Source organism: Ricinus communis, chromosome 4 (genome assembly GCF_019578655.1).
Source record: "Ricinus communis isolate WT05 ecotype wild-type chromosome 4, ASM1957865v1, whole genome shotgun sequence".
NCBI lineage: Eukaryota > Viridiplantae > Streptophyta > Magnoliopsida > Malpighiales > Euphorbiaceae > Ricinus > Ricinus communis.
In genome coordinates, this window is record NC_063259.1 from 25,123,915 (window position 1) to 25,139,342 (window position 15,428).

The 15,428-nt window shown below is 31.9% G+C and overlaps 2 protein-coding genes and 1 pseudogene across 2 annotated transcripts; all 3 read right to left on the bottom strand.

Annotated features, from left to right (window-relative positions):
* Positions 1 to 3,985: 3,985 nt before the first annotated feature.
* On the bottom strand, positions 3,986 to 4,723 carry LOC8284483 (dCTP pyrophosphatase 1). Its single transcript, XM_002514662.4, has 2 exons — positions 4,453 to 4,723; positions 3,986 to 4,348 (listed from the first exon to the last, which is right to left on the bottom strand). Exons 1-2 carry the CDS (start codon positions 4,585 to 4,587, stop codon positions 4,115 to 4,117), a joined length of 369 nt encoding a protein of 122 aa, XP_002514708.1. The 5' UTR covers positions 4,588 to 4,723; the 3' UTR covers positions 3,986 to 4,114.
* A 1,896-nt stretch (positions 4,724 to 6,619) lies between these two features.
* Positions 6,620 to 8,577, bottom strand: LOC112534047 (annotated as a pseudogene).
* Positions 8,578 to 9,280: 703 nt separating this feature from the next.
* On the bottom strand, positions 9,281 to 13,792 carry LOC8284484 (probable LRR receptor-like serine/threonine-protein kinase At1g74360). The gene is made up of 2 exons (XM_002514663.3): positions 13,318 to 13,792; positions 9,281 to 12,679 (listed from the first exon to the last, which is right to left on the bottom strand). Exons 1-2 carry the CDS (start codon positions 13,379 to 13,381, stop codon positions 9,444 to 9,446), a joined length of 3,300 nt encoding a protein of 1,099 aa, XP_002514709.1. The 5' UTR covers positions 13,382 to 13,792; the 3' UTR covers positions 9,281 to 9,443.
* Between the last annotated feature and the right edge of the window lie 1,636 nt (positions 13,793 to 15,428).

Here is a 15,428-nt window from a genome sequence, read left to right on the forward strand (position 1 = left end):
GAATAATTACTTATTAAACTAATAATTAAAAAACAAACTATAATTTGGGACTGCCTAAAAAAGACAATGACGGATAAGTGCCTGACTTCTCTATATTCAGTCAAACCTTATCTTCCCCTTTTACCGACTTTAGTTGATTGTCTCTTCAGATTTTGTCTCCCACGTTTATATATATTAATTTTTATAAATAGTAAAATATTATTTAAAATTAGAATTCGAACTGAAAATTTTAATAAAATTAAATTTAAAATTAGATAAAGAATTTTAAACTCATAGTCTGCTCATACTTTATACTGAAAGCAAAGTGGACAATAATTGTCTCCGTGTATATAATTCATTGGTTCTCTAATCATACCAATAGTAATAATAATAATAATTGAATTTAGAAGTCAGTCTTCGAGATAAGGAAAAGTCATATGGTAGTCCAAAAATATTTTGATCTCAATGATTAAAAGAAAATGCTATTATCTACATTAATTAATGCTAGATAATTTAGTTGATCCATATTATGTCTTCAAGACGACGTAGACTTTATCTCCTATGTATTTTTAATAAATAATAAACATTTTAATTCCTCAATTTGTGGTTCAAGCTTCGTACTCACCCATCTAAATTTTCAATTTATCAATTCTAAACTCTTTTATATGATCAATCACATTTTCTCAATACAAATAATCATAAAAATTGACTAAATTTCATTTTTACTGTGCATGGATGAAGAATAATAAAAAAATAAAATTAATTTTAATTATGTTTCACTATTATTTTTTATTTTTTTAAAGAATATGGTGATAGAAGATGAATGAATATCCTTTATTATGATTATACCAATTTAAGATGTAAAAAAGTAAGAAGACACTAAAATTTAGTTAGTTGTTATTATTAATTCCTATAATTTTAATAAAAAAAGTTAAAATCTAATTAATTCTTCATTCTTTTCTTTAATTATTATTCTTCTACATTGCCATAAGCAATTGATGCTATTCGAGTAAAAGTGAAGAAGTAGCTCAAATTTTTCAATACATTAATTATGAGCTACTTTCTTAATTTTATTTTAATAGCAATAATTATGTATTAAATGAATAATTCTTTTTCACGATTAAATGTATTGAACAAAAATAATCGACTATGTGAGAGAGCAAAAATATCTGTAGATTTAAAAAGACAGAACTTCCAGAATCACATATCTATGAACTGAACGATGTTACCGCAATCTTTAGTTGCCTGCGAATACAGGCTCAGGCAAGCTAGTTCCTCGTAAGCACAACGATAGAAAGACAAGCAACTATGACTCCAATCCTTCGGTTTTCATATTATAATAAGGAGTTCATGTTCATACTGATACATTCATTCTATGCCATTGGATGTATGTTGGCACATTTGTGTAAAAAAAAAAAAGTAAAAAAAGAAAAAGAAAAAGATAAGAGTACCAAAAGAGAAAAAAACATAGCTAAGCATAAAATCAGAACCAACTTAAAGTGAATAGTAATTTTAGAAGGATAGAGAACTAAAGTATTTTTGAGATAAACCTCAAAAGAAAAGTTTGTTGAAATTTTCCTTTAAAGGATCCAAAGAGAACTTCATTGATCCATTTGAACCATGCAAATTATTACATTGATACAGATTTGCCTTTTTTAATATCTTTTGAACTTTCTTTTTCTTAAAAAACAATTCACCCATTAAGGAAACTTCTCTTATTTCCTCTGTGCCTATCCTTAAGCAACACATTTCTCTGCCTTATTTGAAATCTCAATTTTAAAGCCTTCTTTTGTTGAGTAAGTTATGTTTGGTACCTACTCTTGAGTCTCAAAGTCCTCTTTTCTCACCATTCTTGAAAATGATATTCGATAATGATTCCTAACATTCTAAAATTTTACTTCATTCCATTTTCTTTCGGAATTTTTTTAGTTGAAAAATATTAATGGGTCACATATAATATAGTAAATTAACAAATCATATAATATATTTAAAATACATACAATAAATCGTAATTATATTTGATGATTATTTAATAATTAACATGGTAATTATTCTGTATAAATAAAATATGTCTACAAAGTTATAGTAATAATTTCTCAAAAACTGCAGCCTTAAATTTCTAAAAGCATCGTTCCGTTCCATTTTTCTGTGCCCAATCACCCAACCAGTCTACAATCCACGTGGAAATAAAGTGGATAAAGCGAAACATCCTTTTTACATTCAAATTACGAATGTGCCACCCTTAGTCATAATTACTATATTACCCCTACCATTGGCTGTCATTTTCTCGCATTCTCGCTATCTTAAGTTAACTCTTCGTTGATTCTTTTTTTTTTTTTTTTAAAGAAAAACAAAAGAAAAATCTGTGCGTAGCGACGCGGAGGTTTCCGGGCCATTGCTTATCGAGATTTCAATCAGTTGTGCTAGGAAATAGACTGTTTTAGTGGACGCGCATCGATTAGTTAAAAGATGATTTATTTATTATGGAAAGTGATTTTTATTTGTCCTATTTTAATATTATTTCAGTATCTTCTCATTTAATATTATTATTTTTATATTGTGACTAAATAAGCACTGATTTTTAATGATAGAGTTAATTCTTAATTGATAAATTAACAAACTAATTAATAGAATATTTTTAAAAATATTATAAATTCAATTGACAAGTTATTTTATTTTATCTTTTATAAAATTAGAGAATATATATTATTTTTATTGTCATTATGAAATTATAATAAATTACTATGTTGATATAGAATTATATTCTTTTTATGATATTAAAGTAAATTGAACGATAATTATTTTAAATTATTATGCTAGTTAAAATTATTATTCAATTAAAGTGATTTATTAGTTAATATATTAATGTATTTGTATAAACTAATATTAAATATATAATAAATACGAAAACTACATATCATCGGTATTATGTATGCCTCTATCAAACTATATTTATATATGAATATTACTAATACATGTAAACAATGTTTGATGCAATGGTGTTTTTAAAAAAATGAATGATGTAGAATATTAAGAATAAAAAAAAGATGTCCTATCAGATGACACCATTAAAAAAAAATTTAATTAAATAATAGTTTTTGTTAAAAATAAGATTTATAAACAGAAATAAATAATTTTGACGTCAAAATACCTTTGTCGGAAAGCTTTGGGCAAAATGGCCCAAGGAAGTGGCGGCCCGCTGGAGTCTAATGTAGTTTGTTTTCTCCTAGGAAACTTCTTGCAGCCCGTCTCGATTTTCAACACAAAACGTTGTAGGTACCCATCTAAATATGGTCATGGATGGCTAGAAAACTTGCTCTTTTATAATTAATATATTTAATTAATTAAACAATTATTAACTATTTAAAAAGAAATGGAGCTAATTTCTCAAGAATTTATAAATTAATAGAAATTACTAATTTGTTAAATATTAAATATAAGAGACTAAATGATAGATTAAGGGTTTGAAAATTTTTTGGATGTAGCATTTGTGTGAACATTTTCTGATGGGTTGTATTTGGAGGCAGTGGTAGCTTTAAGTAACCTCACCATGTCCATCTTCTTGGATAAGAGATGCCTTCCTTTTTAGTGATTGGAACTTCCTAGCTACTATATTAAAAATAAAATAAAAAATCAATTTAGTGATTTTTCTATGTATTGGCTAGATACGAATATCTCTATTAACAATAATTTTAAATAAATTTATATATATATATATATATATAATATTTTTTTATTTAGAATTTTTAGTTCGTAAGAGATGATGTAAATTTGAAAATTTTTACTTTTAAAAGTGATGCTTTTGCCGCTCAATCTATATATCAATTAAAAATTATAATTACAAAAACTAATAAAACTTGATAAGAAAATTGATCCAAATCCAATGAAAATTTAAGCTTTTTAGATACACATGTAAATTCTTATTTATTTATTTATAGTCTTGTATTTTTTTTTAATATTTAACTTATATACTTTTTATCTTATGATATTAGTTGGGCGAGTGAACTAGCAGAACTCAACTAAATCTTGATTAGAATTACAAAACATCAGGACAGGGAATGAAAAGAACTTGTTGTCTACAAGGAGGCTGCAAAACAATTCAATTCAATTCATAGTTGTACTTGTAATAGGTGGATCAAGTTGATGATTGATCATCAACTGGGTACTTCCTAGCATTTTTAACAATCTTTGTCATTGCAGCCTGGCCAAGATCAAGCCCACATACATCAGCAAGACGAATAAGATAGAGCAAAACATCAGAAAGCTCTTCCTCCAGATGCTCCTTATCAGCAGAACTCCAATTTGGTAGCCCTTTTGCAACCTCTCCTTTCCATTGGAATATCTCTGATAGCTCTCCCACCTCTCCTACCTGCACATTCAGAGGCAAATAACGTATTCAAATTCTATTCTTCTGTTCTATCTAAACCTTAGAAAAAGGAAAATAGAAAAACATGTAGTTTAAAAGGGTCTTACAAGTGCCAAAAGGAGATTTCTAGGACTGTGATATTGCTCCCATCCTCTAACTTCAGCAAACTCTGCAACTCTATCTCTAAGTTCTTGAAGGGATACATCCTTGGACTCTCTTGCATACTCACATGAACCCTCCATATATGTGTTTCTCCTCTTATAATTAGTTGTATCTCACTGTTCATCTTGGTTATGCATGTTAAAATTTATAGATGTGGAGAGATCAAGGGTAAGCTGTAATATTTAGATTTTTATTTATTTATTTAATTTTTGTTTTTCCATTATTGGACGTAACTAAATTAGTGAACTATTGTGCTAGTGGAGAAACACTTTGAGTGTTTGTAGCCCAACAGACATCATGTGAGGTATGCGAAGGTGTCTCCATGACTTGATATCACTTACTTAAATTCACTCCAACCTGCCATAAAAGTTCTCTTTTTCAGCAAGGATTTTTACACGAAGACATTAATTTGGTCTCTCTCTATATATAACTCTACACAGATATACCACCTTTTAACTTCTTCATAGAATCTAGCAATATAAACAGCTCTGGGACTCACCAATAAGTGTCTGCTAAAATGGTGAATCTTAGACATGCTGTACTATAAAGGGCTATGGCAATATAGTTCAAATATGGACAATAATTAAGTATCATGGGTGATGATGCACCCATCTCGGACATTGCGATTCCGATGTGGACAAATTTTTTCGACATCTAATATCAATCAAGCCAATCAGCTCAGTGAAACCCAAGTGCATGTTTGTGTCTGCTTGCTTGAATCTATCTCTACAAGCGTCTTGAAAATTGGCATATTATTTTATTATAATAAGATAGTCTAATATTGTCATTTCTTCCACCAATGTGATCCTCAAAGTAGATGGCTCTATCTGGAATTTTGTCATCTACTGCAAATTGCAATGGTACCAAACCATTTGCTCTCTTCTTTGGATGAGGCTTCCCTTGGTGTGCTTTACGGGGATATATATCCGCTTGCACTGAAATGGAAAGTAGAAATATGATATGACAAGGGGATATAAGATTTTTTATAAAATTAAAAAATCAAATATTATATGTATACTTTTAAATCTGGAACAACTAAAAATTAAGAATATTTGTATAATAAGAAAATTAATAAGAAAGAGTTAAGAATTATCTATAAATAGAAAGAACATTAAATTTTTTTCTCAAAATAGAAAATCCAACTAAACAGAATTTTTTTTTTAAAAAAAGATTCTTAAAATTTCTAAAAATAAATAAAAAATAATAGAAAAAATATTTTAAAGTTTCTGAAACATTTTCCTAAAAATTTCGATGTCTGAAACATGTCCAACACGGAAACGTAACCCATTTTAAAGTTTATGTAAAATCTAATCAGCTTGTATAAAAATTCTAGTTTATTAGGAAACTATTGAAAATTATATAAGTTGGACATTGTTGATCATATACGGTAGAGATTAAAATGAAATGGTTAAAGATAACCATTTGATCAAGTTAATGGAAGAATTCGAAAGAAAAACTTTGATATTTAGAGTCAGATTTTGAGACTTTGACTTCAAAAGAATCTTATACCAAAGAAATTTACCCTTAAATAAGTTAAGACCGACCCTATTCTAAAAATTAAGATTACGAGAGCTCAATTTAAAGTGGATACTTACTTTTAACCTATAAAACAGTTGTAACAGAATTGTTAACCTGACCATATTCTTACAAAGGAGGCAACAGTTTTTCTCTCATTATGTTTCTCCCTCAAGATAAGTATGAATATTCTTAAAATAATTTACTTGATGATAAGTTATTGTCTACTTATTTTTGCTATTACATCATCAAACAACTTTGGGCAAAGAGTCCATTGAGCCTCCTGAGTGTGTGTTTTCTGTATTTGCAAGTCTTTACACACCTTGTAGAATGACCTAAACTTGACTGGAACCATCAATATTTTTCTACGAAATTAGCAGACTAATTTGAGTTGGTAACTCAAATCATTTGTTAAAGACATTCTGACTTGGAAGTTTTGGAAAAAGAAAAAGAAACAGAAACAGAGAGAACCTATTGTTTCAGAACTAAAGAAAAAGATAACTCTGGTGCACCAATGTTACTGGTTTCATTGTCGAGAGACAGTAATACAGCAAAGGTGCATCTTAAACAAAAGGTCATCATTGCATTTAATATTACAAATTTCGCATATCTTTTGTTGTATTACTGTCTCTCCACCATTTTTCCTAACAAGTTCTGCTTTCGCTAGTACAATTGCGTGCTTTTGACCTTCCAAGTGTGCCTTGAGCGCGTCTTCATTCATGCACCAAATTTTACACAAACCACACCAGCCGCTGGTTTGCTACCTCACAGCGCATTTCACAATCTCTTGAACCAAATTTCAGCGCCTGCAGTTTTAGCTTGTGTTTCTTACCTTTTAAGTGCTCCTTGTAGTTAAAAGAACTCCCACAGAAATGGCAAACTTTGCAAAACGCAAGATCCATTCGATGCTTAAGTTCATGTGGCGTTGGAGCTGGCAAGAGCTCAAGGCTGTCTGTTAATGCTTGCCGTTTTATTCCCGAAATCCTGGGACTTTAACCTAAATTTAACCTTGGGCTAGGACTTGCACTGGGAATTGAACTTGAAGATTGCACCTGAAATAAGTGATAATTTTGTTCATAAGATAATGATCCAGAACCAAACTGTTGCAATGGTTTGCCGATTCAGCTCAAAAGCATTTGAAAAAGGAAGAAGACAACAAAGAGAACAAAACCTTATATTTTTGGTTCACAGATTCAAATCACTTTAAATTTAAATAAACTTAGGTGTTTGGTGTTCCGCAATCCAAAACACCATGTCTGTTTGATCTCCTCGCTGTGACTTGGTCATCTGTTTTACATCAACTTACTGTTGTCGAGACAATGGCCATATATATTCTGATAGCAATTGTAGTTTGTTCGAGGCCCTACCCCTGCACTAATCGAGGAGCACTTTGTGCACTAGATGAGCTCTTTTTAATCACACTTCATTTAAAAGATCATTCAATGTTTATTAAATATCCAGAAGCAAATTCATTATCACAAGATTAGTACTCACATCACAACTTAAACCAGCCCTCGATATGGAGAGTAGTAACAACAAATGGTAAAATTTTTCCACAATCTAGTTACTAAACAGATGCTTGGAGAAAAATGACTTCATGTGAAGTTCTCTGCTAAGCATAGTGTCATCTGCCTACCCTTTACCTTCATCCTGAATATAGCAATCATATCATGAAACAAGTCATCTTCACCTCTTCCTAATTCTAGAGTGAAGTCTGGAAATTTCTCCATTCAAATATCATATGTGAATTCCTCTGCTAAGCATAGTGTCGTCTGTCAAACTCTCATGACTGTTTAACAGGATTAACAAAAGCAAATCCAAATAACTCTTATAGTCCTTGCGCATACAAAAAGTGTTCATACTCTCTTCAGTGTTTCAAATGACAATGGCAGATAAAATTTACTTTCCTAAAGAGCAGATTACTATTACATTTCTCACCAAAGTCTTCCCTGCAATATATCTTAAGCTGTCATTACAGTTCCACATTTTCTAAGAAAATCATCGAAAAAATTCTGCCAATAATAGGTTTTAAGACACTGAAACACTTTGAGAATCCACAACAAGGGACATCTTGATGATTGATGAAGACGATGAGAGTAATCCACACGATCATCATCAGAGAGAACAATATTCTTGCAAAAAGATATAATTTAATTCAACAATCATCAATGCCCATATACATCATGGAATTACAAATACGTGTAAATCATCTAATTGAATATCAACCCGCAGAAAAGCAATTACCAAACATAAATTTTTGAGATACTTCTGACCAATGTGATTCAGATATAAATATAAAATACTAGTGAGAATATACAACAAATGATAAACAGGCAAAACAAGTGCAATTAGGGCTTAAAGAACCATTTTGTTATCATTGCTCAAAAGCAGAATTTATACTTCATAGCAAAGATTCTCACCTCCATTGGTATAAGGTCTCTGCAAAAGTTGGAATCTGGAGGTAAATGTAAAGCAGCCATCTTTCTCCTATAAGCCAACTCTCTTTGAATAGCAAGCTCCACTGACATAACATTAACTCAGTTCATGTCAGCCATTGCTCCAATATTTTGGCGTACCCTCTTAATCCAAACTTAGAATTCCTTAACATAAATAGTATAAACAATCTTCAATACAGAAAGAATTTTTAACAGACGCACACTTCCACGGTATAAAATGAAAACTTTTGGTTAGATTTTATAGTACTCATTTATCATAACCCACATGAGGAAACACCCCAACAGTCAGAACCCATTTTCATACGGAAACTCATTTCTAAAGTCCAAATAAGGAAGAACCCAATCATCGAGAACCCTTCTTCTTTAAAAGTTCACACTTTCCTTGTTTCAGGGCTTAAGAGCTAAAGAGGGAGAGAGAAAGAGAGAGAGAGAGAGTGTGAAGGGTCATTTAGTCTACTTTTTTTCTAAAGGAGAATGGCGCGAGGAATCGAATTCCCGTGCAGACACACGTACGGCGATTCATTGTGGATATGCTTTCTGGTTAATAAAGTCTCGTTGAACTTAATTTTATTAATAAAATCTAATTATGAATAAAGATCATGTTTATATTATTTTTATGATCTCAATTTTATCGTTATTATAATTTGGCTGGTATACATTAGTAATTTTGTTAATGGATGCCATTGCCCATCTGAAGTTTTATAAATGCCTAGATTAGATAATGAACAGACTAAAAACCCAGTTAGCAGCAGAGTGCAAATTAATTGTCTTCTTGTTCATGGGAGGAGGAGAAGCAGAGATATGAATAAGCTAACTTTCAATTCCGTATATCAACATGAAAAATGCTTTGTGTACAAGAAAAATCATCTAAAACAAAAACCTGTGTGTTGTGTACAAGTATAATCTTTGTGGAAATAAATTAATTTTAAACACCCTAAAAGCCAAAAACCTATTGACATTTTGAATCAAATTGAAGGTGGAGATGGACTATAAATCAAATCCCCTCTTGTGCCTGAAATCTTTATTAGCATTGCTAGCACCTCTTTCATGTTTGGTCTGGCCTGTGGTGATTCTGCAGTGCACCTTATACCAATTCTCAGCAACTCACACATCTCTACTGCTCCTTCTGCTAATCCTGAGCCCAAGAATATAACTGGTATCATTGATCTGCCTGATAATCCTCCATTTCGCCCATTTCCAATTACTCTTCTAGCCCATTCTACTAGACACTCTTCACCACCATCAACAGCTCGCCTTCCTGTGGCCAATTCCATTGCAAGTACCCCGAAACTGTACACATCGCCTTTCGTAGTAGCTTGCCATGTTTGTCCATATTCTGGTGCAACATAACCCACTGTGCCTGCTACCATTGTAGTCACATGACTGTCTCCTGCATCAACAAATCTTGCTAGCCCAAAATCTGTCACTCGTGCCTTGCCATCTTTATCTAGCAGGACGTTGCTAGCCTTGACATCACGGTGAACAATCGCAGGATAGCATTCATGGTGTAGAAATACTAATGCTCTAGCTACATCAATGGCTATATCCGTACGCCTTCTCCATGTTAGTTTCATTCTATCCGATATAAGATCCTCTAAGCTTCCGCCTTTCATGTACTCATAAATTAATATTTTCTCTGAACCATTAAGGCACCAACCGTAGAGTGTAACGAGATTTGGATGCGGCCAACCAAAGCCATTTCCAGTTAGGACTTCCATTTCAGCTCGAAACTCTTTTTCGCCTTCGATTCCTTCTCTCTGTAGCTTCTTTACTGCTACTTCTCTTCCATCAGGTAATACTCCTCTGTACACAGTTCCAAAACCTCCTTTCCCGATTATTCTACTCTCTGAAAAATTTCCTGTTGCCTTCAAAATGTCAGCATGAGTGAATGCTGTTTTGTCTAAACGGATGACCTTAACTGTATCTGATAACCATGGAGATGAGCTGCCTGAACTTGAGGTCAAGTCGTGCCGATATTTAATTTCTTGCAAGAGATATCCAGGTGAGTCTGACGGGCTTTTTCCTAATATCCATACGATAACTGATAGAACTCCACAGACTAAGAAAGCTAGAGCGAGTGTTAAGACCACCAACAATCCAGCCCACGTTACATGCTCTCTCTTCTTCCTACCAATCCTCCTATTTTTTGGTGGGTAATCAGTGGAATTGCTGATAAATTTTGGAAGAACCAAGTTTGGATTACCTAAGTAAGAATCTTTCTCAAAAGTAGCCAATTGCCCAGTTGATGGAATGATGCCAGAAATCAACGGATTGTATGAGATATTGAACTGATTTAGGCCGCTCAAGTCATTCAAAATTGCAGGAAAAGAACCAGAAAAATTATTGTAAGACAAATCAAGATTCTGTATGCATTTGATGCTCCCAATTTCATTTGGAATTTCACCTGAAAACCCATTCTTGCTTAGGTTTAGGACTACAAGTGGCAAACGTCCAATCTGTGGAGGCAGCTTCCCTGAAATCTGATTGGAACCCAGATGCAGTAAACTGAGATTCTGCATCTTACCAATATCCTGAGGGACCTCACCTGAAAGCTGATTCCCACTGAGTTGAAGATAACCAGTTATTTCAAGCGTGGAAATGGTAGATCCTGCAGCACAAACTGGGAAAAGGCCAATTCCTCTAAGTAACCTGTCCCATATACTTCTGCAACTCTTCCGTGTAAGGATGATATAAACAAAACTAAACGGTGGATAGTCAGCAGGAATCCACCTCTTCATTGCTAAACATTCCCCAGAGCCAGCGATGATGCCTTCGTTCTGCTGGTTTGACAAGAATGTTGGAGTGGGATTTCTGCCTATGTTCGTCAATTCTGGTGGGATGTGTCCAGAAAGGTTGTTGTTGGCAAGATTTAACCACAACAAGCTACTGCAGTTTCCCAATTCTTTAGGAATTTCACCTGTCAGCATATTGTTTGCGAGCATTAACCATAAGAGGGACCTCAAATTTCCAAATGAACTTGGTATAGGTCCTGTTAGGCTATTGAAGGAGAGGTCAAGAGATTGGATGCTTGGAAAATTCCCATATTCCTTTGGTATGGAACCATTAAACTGATTATAAGCAAGGATCAAGTACTTCAAGCTTGGCATCTGAGAAATTTCAACAGGTAATGAACCCGAGAAATTATTGTAGCTCAAATCTAATCGAACAACGTTCTGTAACTTGAGAATACCTGAAGAATATAATCCACCAGTATATGAATTTCCATGCAATACCAGAAACTTCACCTGTGTAAATCTGCCAAAAATCTTCTGCACATCTCCTCCAAAACTGTTTCTGCTCAAATCCAAAAAGGCCAACTTACTCAAGTTCAAAAGAGACTCTGGAATTATCTGAGAAAAACTATTGTTTCCCAAGAACAAACCTTCAAGACTAGAAATCAAGCCTATCTCAGATGGAATTTGTCCATTGAATTTGTTTCCCCACACATTCAAAACGGTCAAATTCTTACAATTTGAAATCTCTTTTGGCAACTCATTCGTGAAATTATTTTCTGATAAATCCAACTCTTGAAGGCTACAGTTCTCACCAAAACTTAACCCCAGAATTTCTCCACTAAGAAAATTTTGAGACACTGAAAACTCTTTAAGCCTTGAAAAGCCATTCCATATCCTTCCACTAAAAAGATTCGAGCTCAAATCAAGATACTGCAAACTCAAGCACCCATCAAAACAATTATCAATCCTGCCAGTGAAGTTATTTCCAGAAATATTTGCAACAACTAACTTATTACAAATTGCCGGAAAACTATACTGAATTCCCCCGAAAAATCTGTTCAACGACAAGTCCAGAATCTGCAAGTTACTCAAACCAGTCAAGTTGAGCTCTCCCTCTAGCATATTGTGCGACAGATTGAGATGAGCCAAGTTTTGACAGTTGCTCAAGTCATTATTAATCACTCCACCAATATAGTTTTGAGAAAGATCGAGGTAAGAAAGTGCTGTCAGGGATGAGAAGTTGTTATATAACAACCCAGAAATGTTATTGCCAATTAGTTTGACGCCAGTAACTCTTGAGCCATCTTCGCTGCACATGATACCTGACCAGTTGCAGGGGTTTTTGCTAAATTGGCCCCATTGAGTGTATTGTCCTCGGTTTACTTGGTTCTTCTCTTCAAGAAACGATTTCAAGTTCAGTAGTACTTCCCTGTCCGTATCTAGAGAATCTCCAGCAACTACTACACCTGCAATGGATTAACAAAAATAAAGATTCTAGTTAATAGAATGTATGTTGGATAAGGAGCAGTAAGCAAATAAAATTGCCATGAGCTTTCTGGGAATTTGAGATTCTAAAATGAAATTCTTGTAAACTGAATGTGTCCTTGGAATTTGCAAACAGCAGTAGCAAGAAGACAGAGAAAAACAAAGAAAGTGGTATTAATGAAACGGAAGTATTAAAAAAAAAACATGAAAACAAGTGAACAGCTCCAGCAAACAAAGCAATTAATATATATGGGAGTGGTGTTATTCTCTTTTATTTTCTTCTTCTTCTTCCAAAAACACGAGAATAAGATTCTTCCATATCCCAATGTAAGAAGACCCAGTTTGGGAATATGAGATTTTAAAATGAAAACTTTGTATAAAAAGAATCTATTCTTGAAAGCTGCAAAAGACATTAATTATAAAATCCAGAATCTCTAAAAACAACAGTCTATATGTATGCATGTGTATTTCATGTTACAACATAAATAAATACAAAGGAAAAGCAGACCTAAACCTGAATGCAAAAACCAAGTTCAAAATGGATATGGTAATCATTAAACTTGAAGAGTACTTTGAAGAAAACAACTAAAGCTAATCTCGAACAAAGTTAGGTAAGTACCTGCAATCAAGATTAAGAATATGAACAACACAACACCCCATAAATCTGCTTCTTCTTCTGGCATGATCAATCTTGATGATATTATTAATACTACCTTAATTCTTCTTCTTCTTCTTCTTCTTCTTCTTCTTCTTCTGTACTTCTTCTTCTTGTTATCGTTCAGGGTCAAAGAATACTATACAGCAACAAATTGACAATATATAAGTGCCTTACAATTCCATCAAGAAAATTCTTGGATTGGACTAGAAGCAAAATGAACTAAACTATCATATTAGGACATTCACAAATGTGATAAATTTGAAAGCACTCGAATGTTTTCGTTGAAGTACATGGCCTGCTGGTAGACCAAACCAAACTTGAAAAAAATGCTTCCTTTATTTCTTTCTTTCTTTTTTTGTTTTCTCTTTTCCCTTTTTAAGCCTTATATTTATATTTTTGGAAAGAAATAGAGAAAAAATATAAGAAGTAACTTATTATAGTAATACATAAATTTAATGATGTCTTGTCTAAAAACAGTACAGTTTTGATCTGTTTGTATGAATGTGTTAGTGCATACAGTTGAACTGTGGAGGAAGGAAGGAAACAAGCAAAATCAGGGGCGGTTGAGCCGCCCATGTTGACCGGTTCACGTATATTAGCCACGGGTTTGACTCAGAAGGGTAGAATTTTATGCTGAACACGTTGGTTCTTTTTCCTCATTTTGCCTCTATATAGTAATATATTTTTAAAAGGTTATTTTTCTACAAAAAAAAAATAAAATTTGAATCTTCATTTTCCAATTGTTGTTGAGAACAAGAAGCCAACTTGATTAAATTTATGTACATAAAACTTATTATTAAGAAAGTAAAATTATTTATTTTTTATCTAACATTCGCTCATTATTATTATTTTTATTAGCTTATATAAATATACTTCACGAATTGTTAATTTTTTTAAAAGAAAAGAAAAATTTATATATGGCACTTTATTTTTTAAAAAAGTTTTCATTTATCGGGGCAAAACTGGATATCTAAACATTATAATTTAATAATTAAAATTTATATTTATATAAAAAAACTGTCTGTGAATCATATTTTAAAAAAATTATAAAAAATAAATGAAATGCGATAAACATGAGTATCTTATCACAGGAGTATATAGCTAAAAAAGAAAAAGAGAAAAAAGAAAGATTCCATTGCAACATTTGTTTTTGGAAATTCTTCGTGATTTTGGTTGGCAACTTTTTTTAATAAAATAATTACACTATTTTGGTCAAAGCCGTCAAACATACAAAGGTGGTGAGCAAGTACGAATGTTCATACTAATTTAATATCATTTTTAATTAGAAGGATATTCCCTATATGAATTAAGAATATAAAATTCGGAATTCCTATCTTTGGATAATATTATTTATATTATATAAGTCATGGATTTAGATCTATATCGGTTTATTTTAATAAGACTTTAAGAATTTAACGGTGCGAGTCTAATTAATTGATAAATTGAAATAAAATAAATATAAAGATAAAAAAGTTACAGATAAATCTCTGAATTTTTTGTTGGAATGTAATTCAATTTTTAAATTCTGAACTATGAAATTTTTAAATAGAATAATTACATTTATAAAACTATTTCTATTTATTTTCCCTTGGAATAGAATGAGACCTTGTTAGTACTAGATGTTAAAAGAAAATGTTTTAATTCACATTTTTCACATGGGAGAGAATATTAATTAGCTCTATCTTCGATGAATAAAATAAAATAAATTTTTTTCATTTGATAAAAAAAGAAAAAAGAAATAAAACCACAGTGATAAATTAAAAAAGAATCGTTTCTAAAAATAAAATCATTACGTATTTTAAATTTTAGAGTGTAATTAAACTATTTTAAAATTTAGAAATTTAATTGCACACTTTCACCAAAAATTGAGGAGCTTATCCACATCTTTTGCCAATACTAAATTAATTAAAATGTTCTTATGTTCAGAATCTAATATTTCAATTCAAGTTTTAAATCTCAAATACACCAATGTGAACATTCAAAGTTTATTTGCTAATCTTTGAAATGTCCATGGCTTGCCCAACAAGGGGAAGAAAATGCACAAGGATGTAATGAATAAAAATGAGAAATTT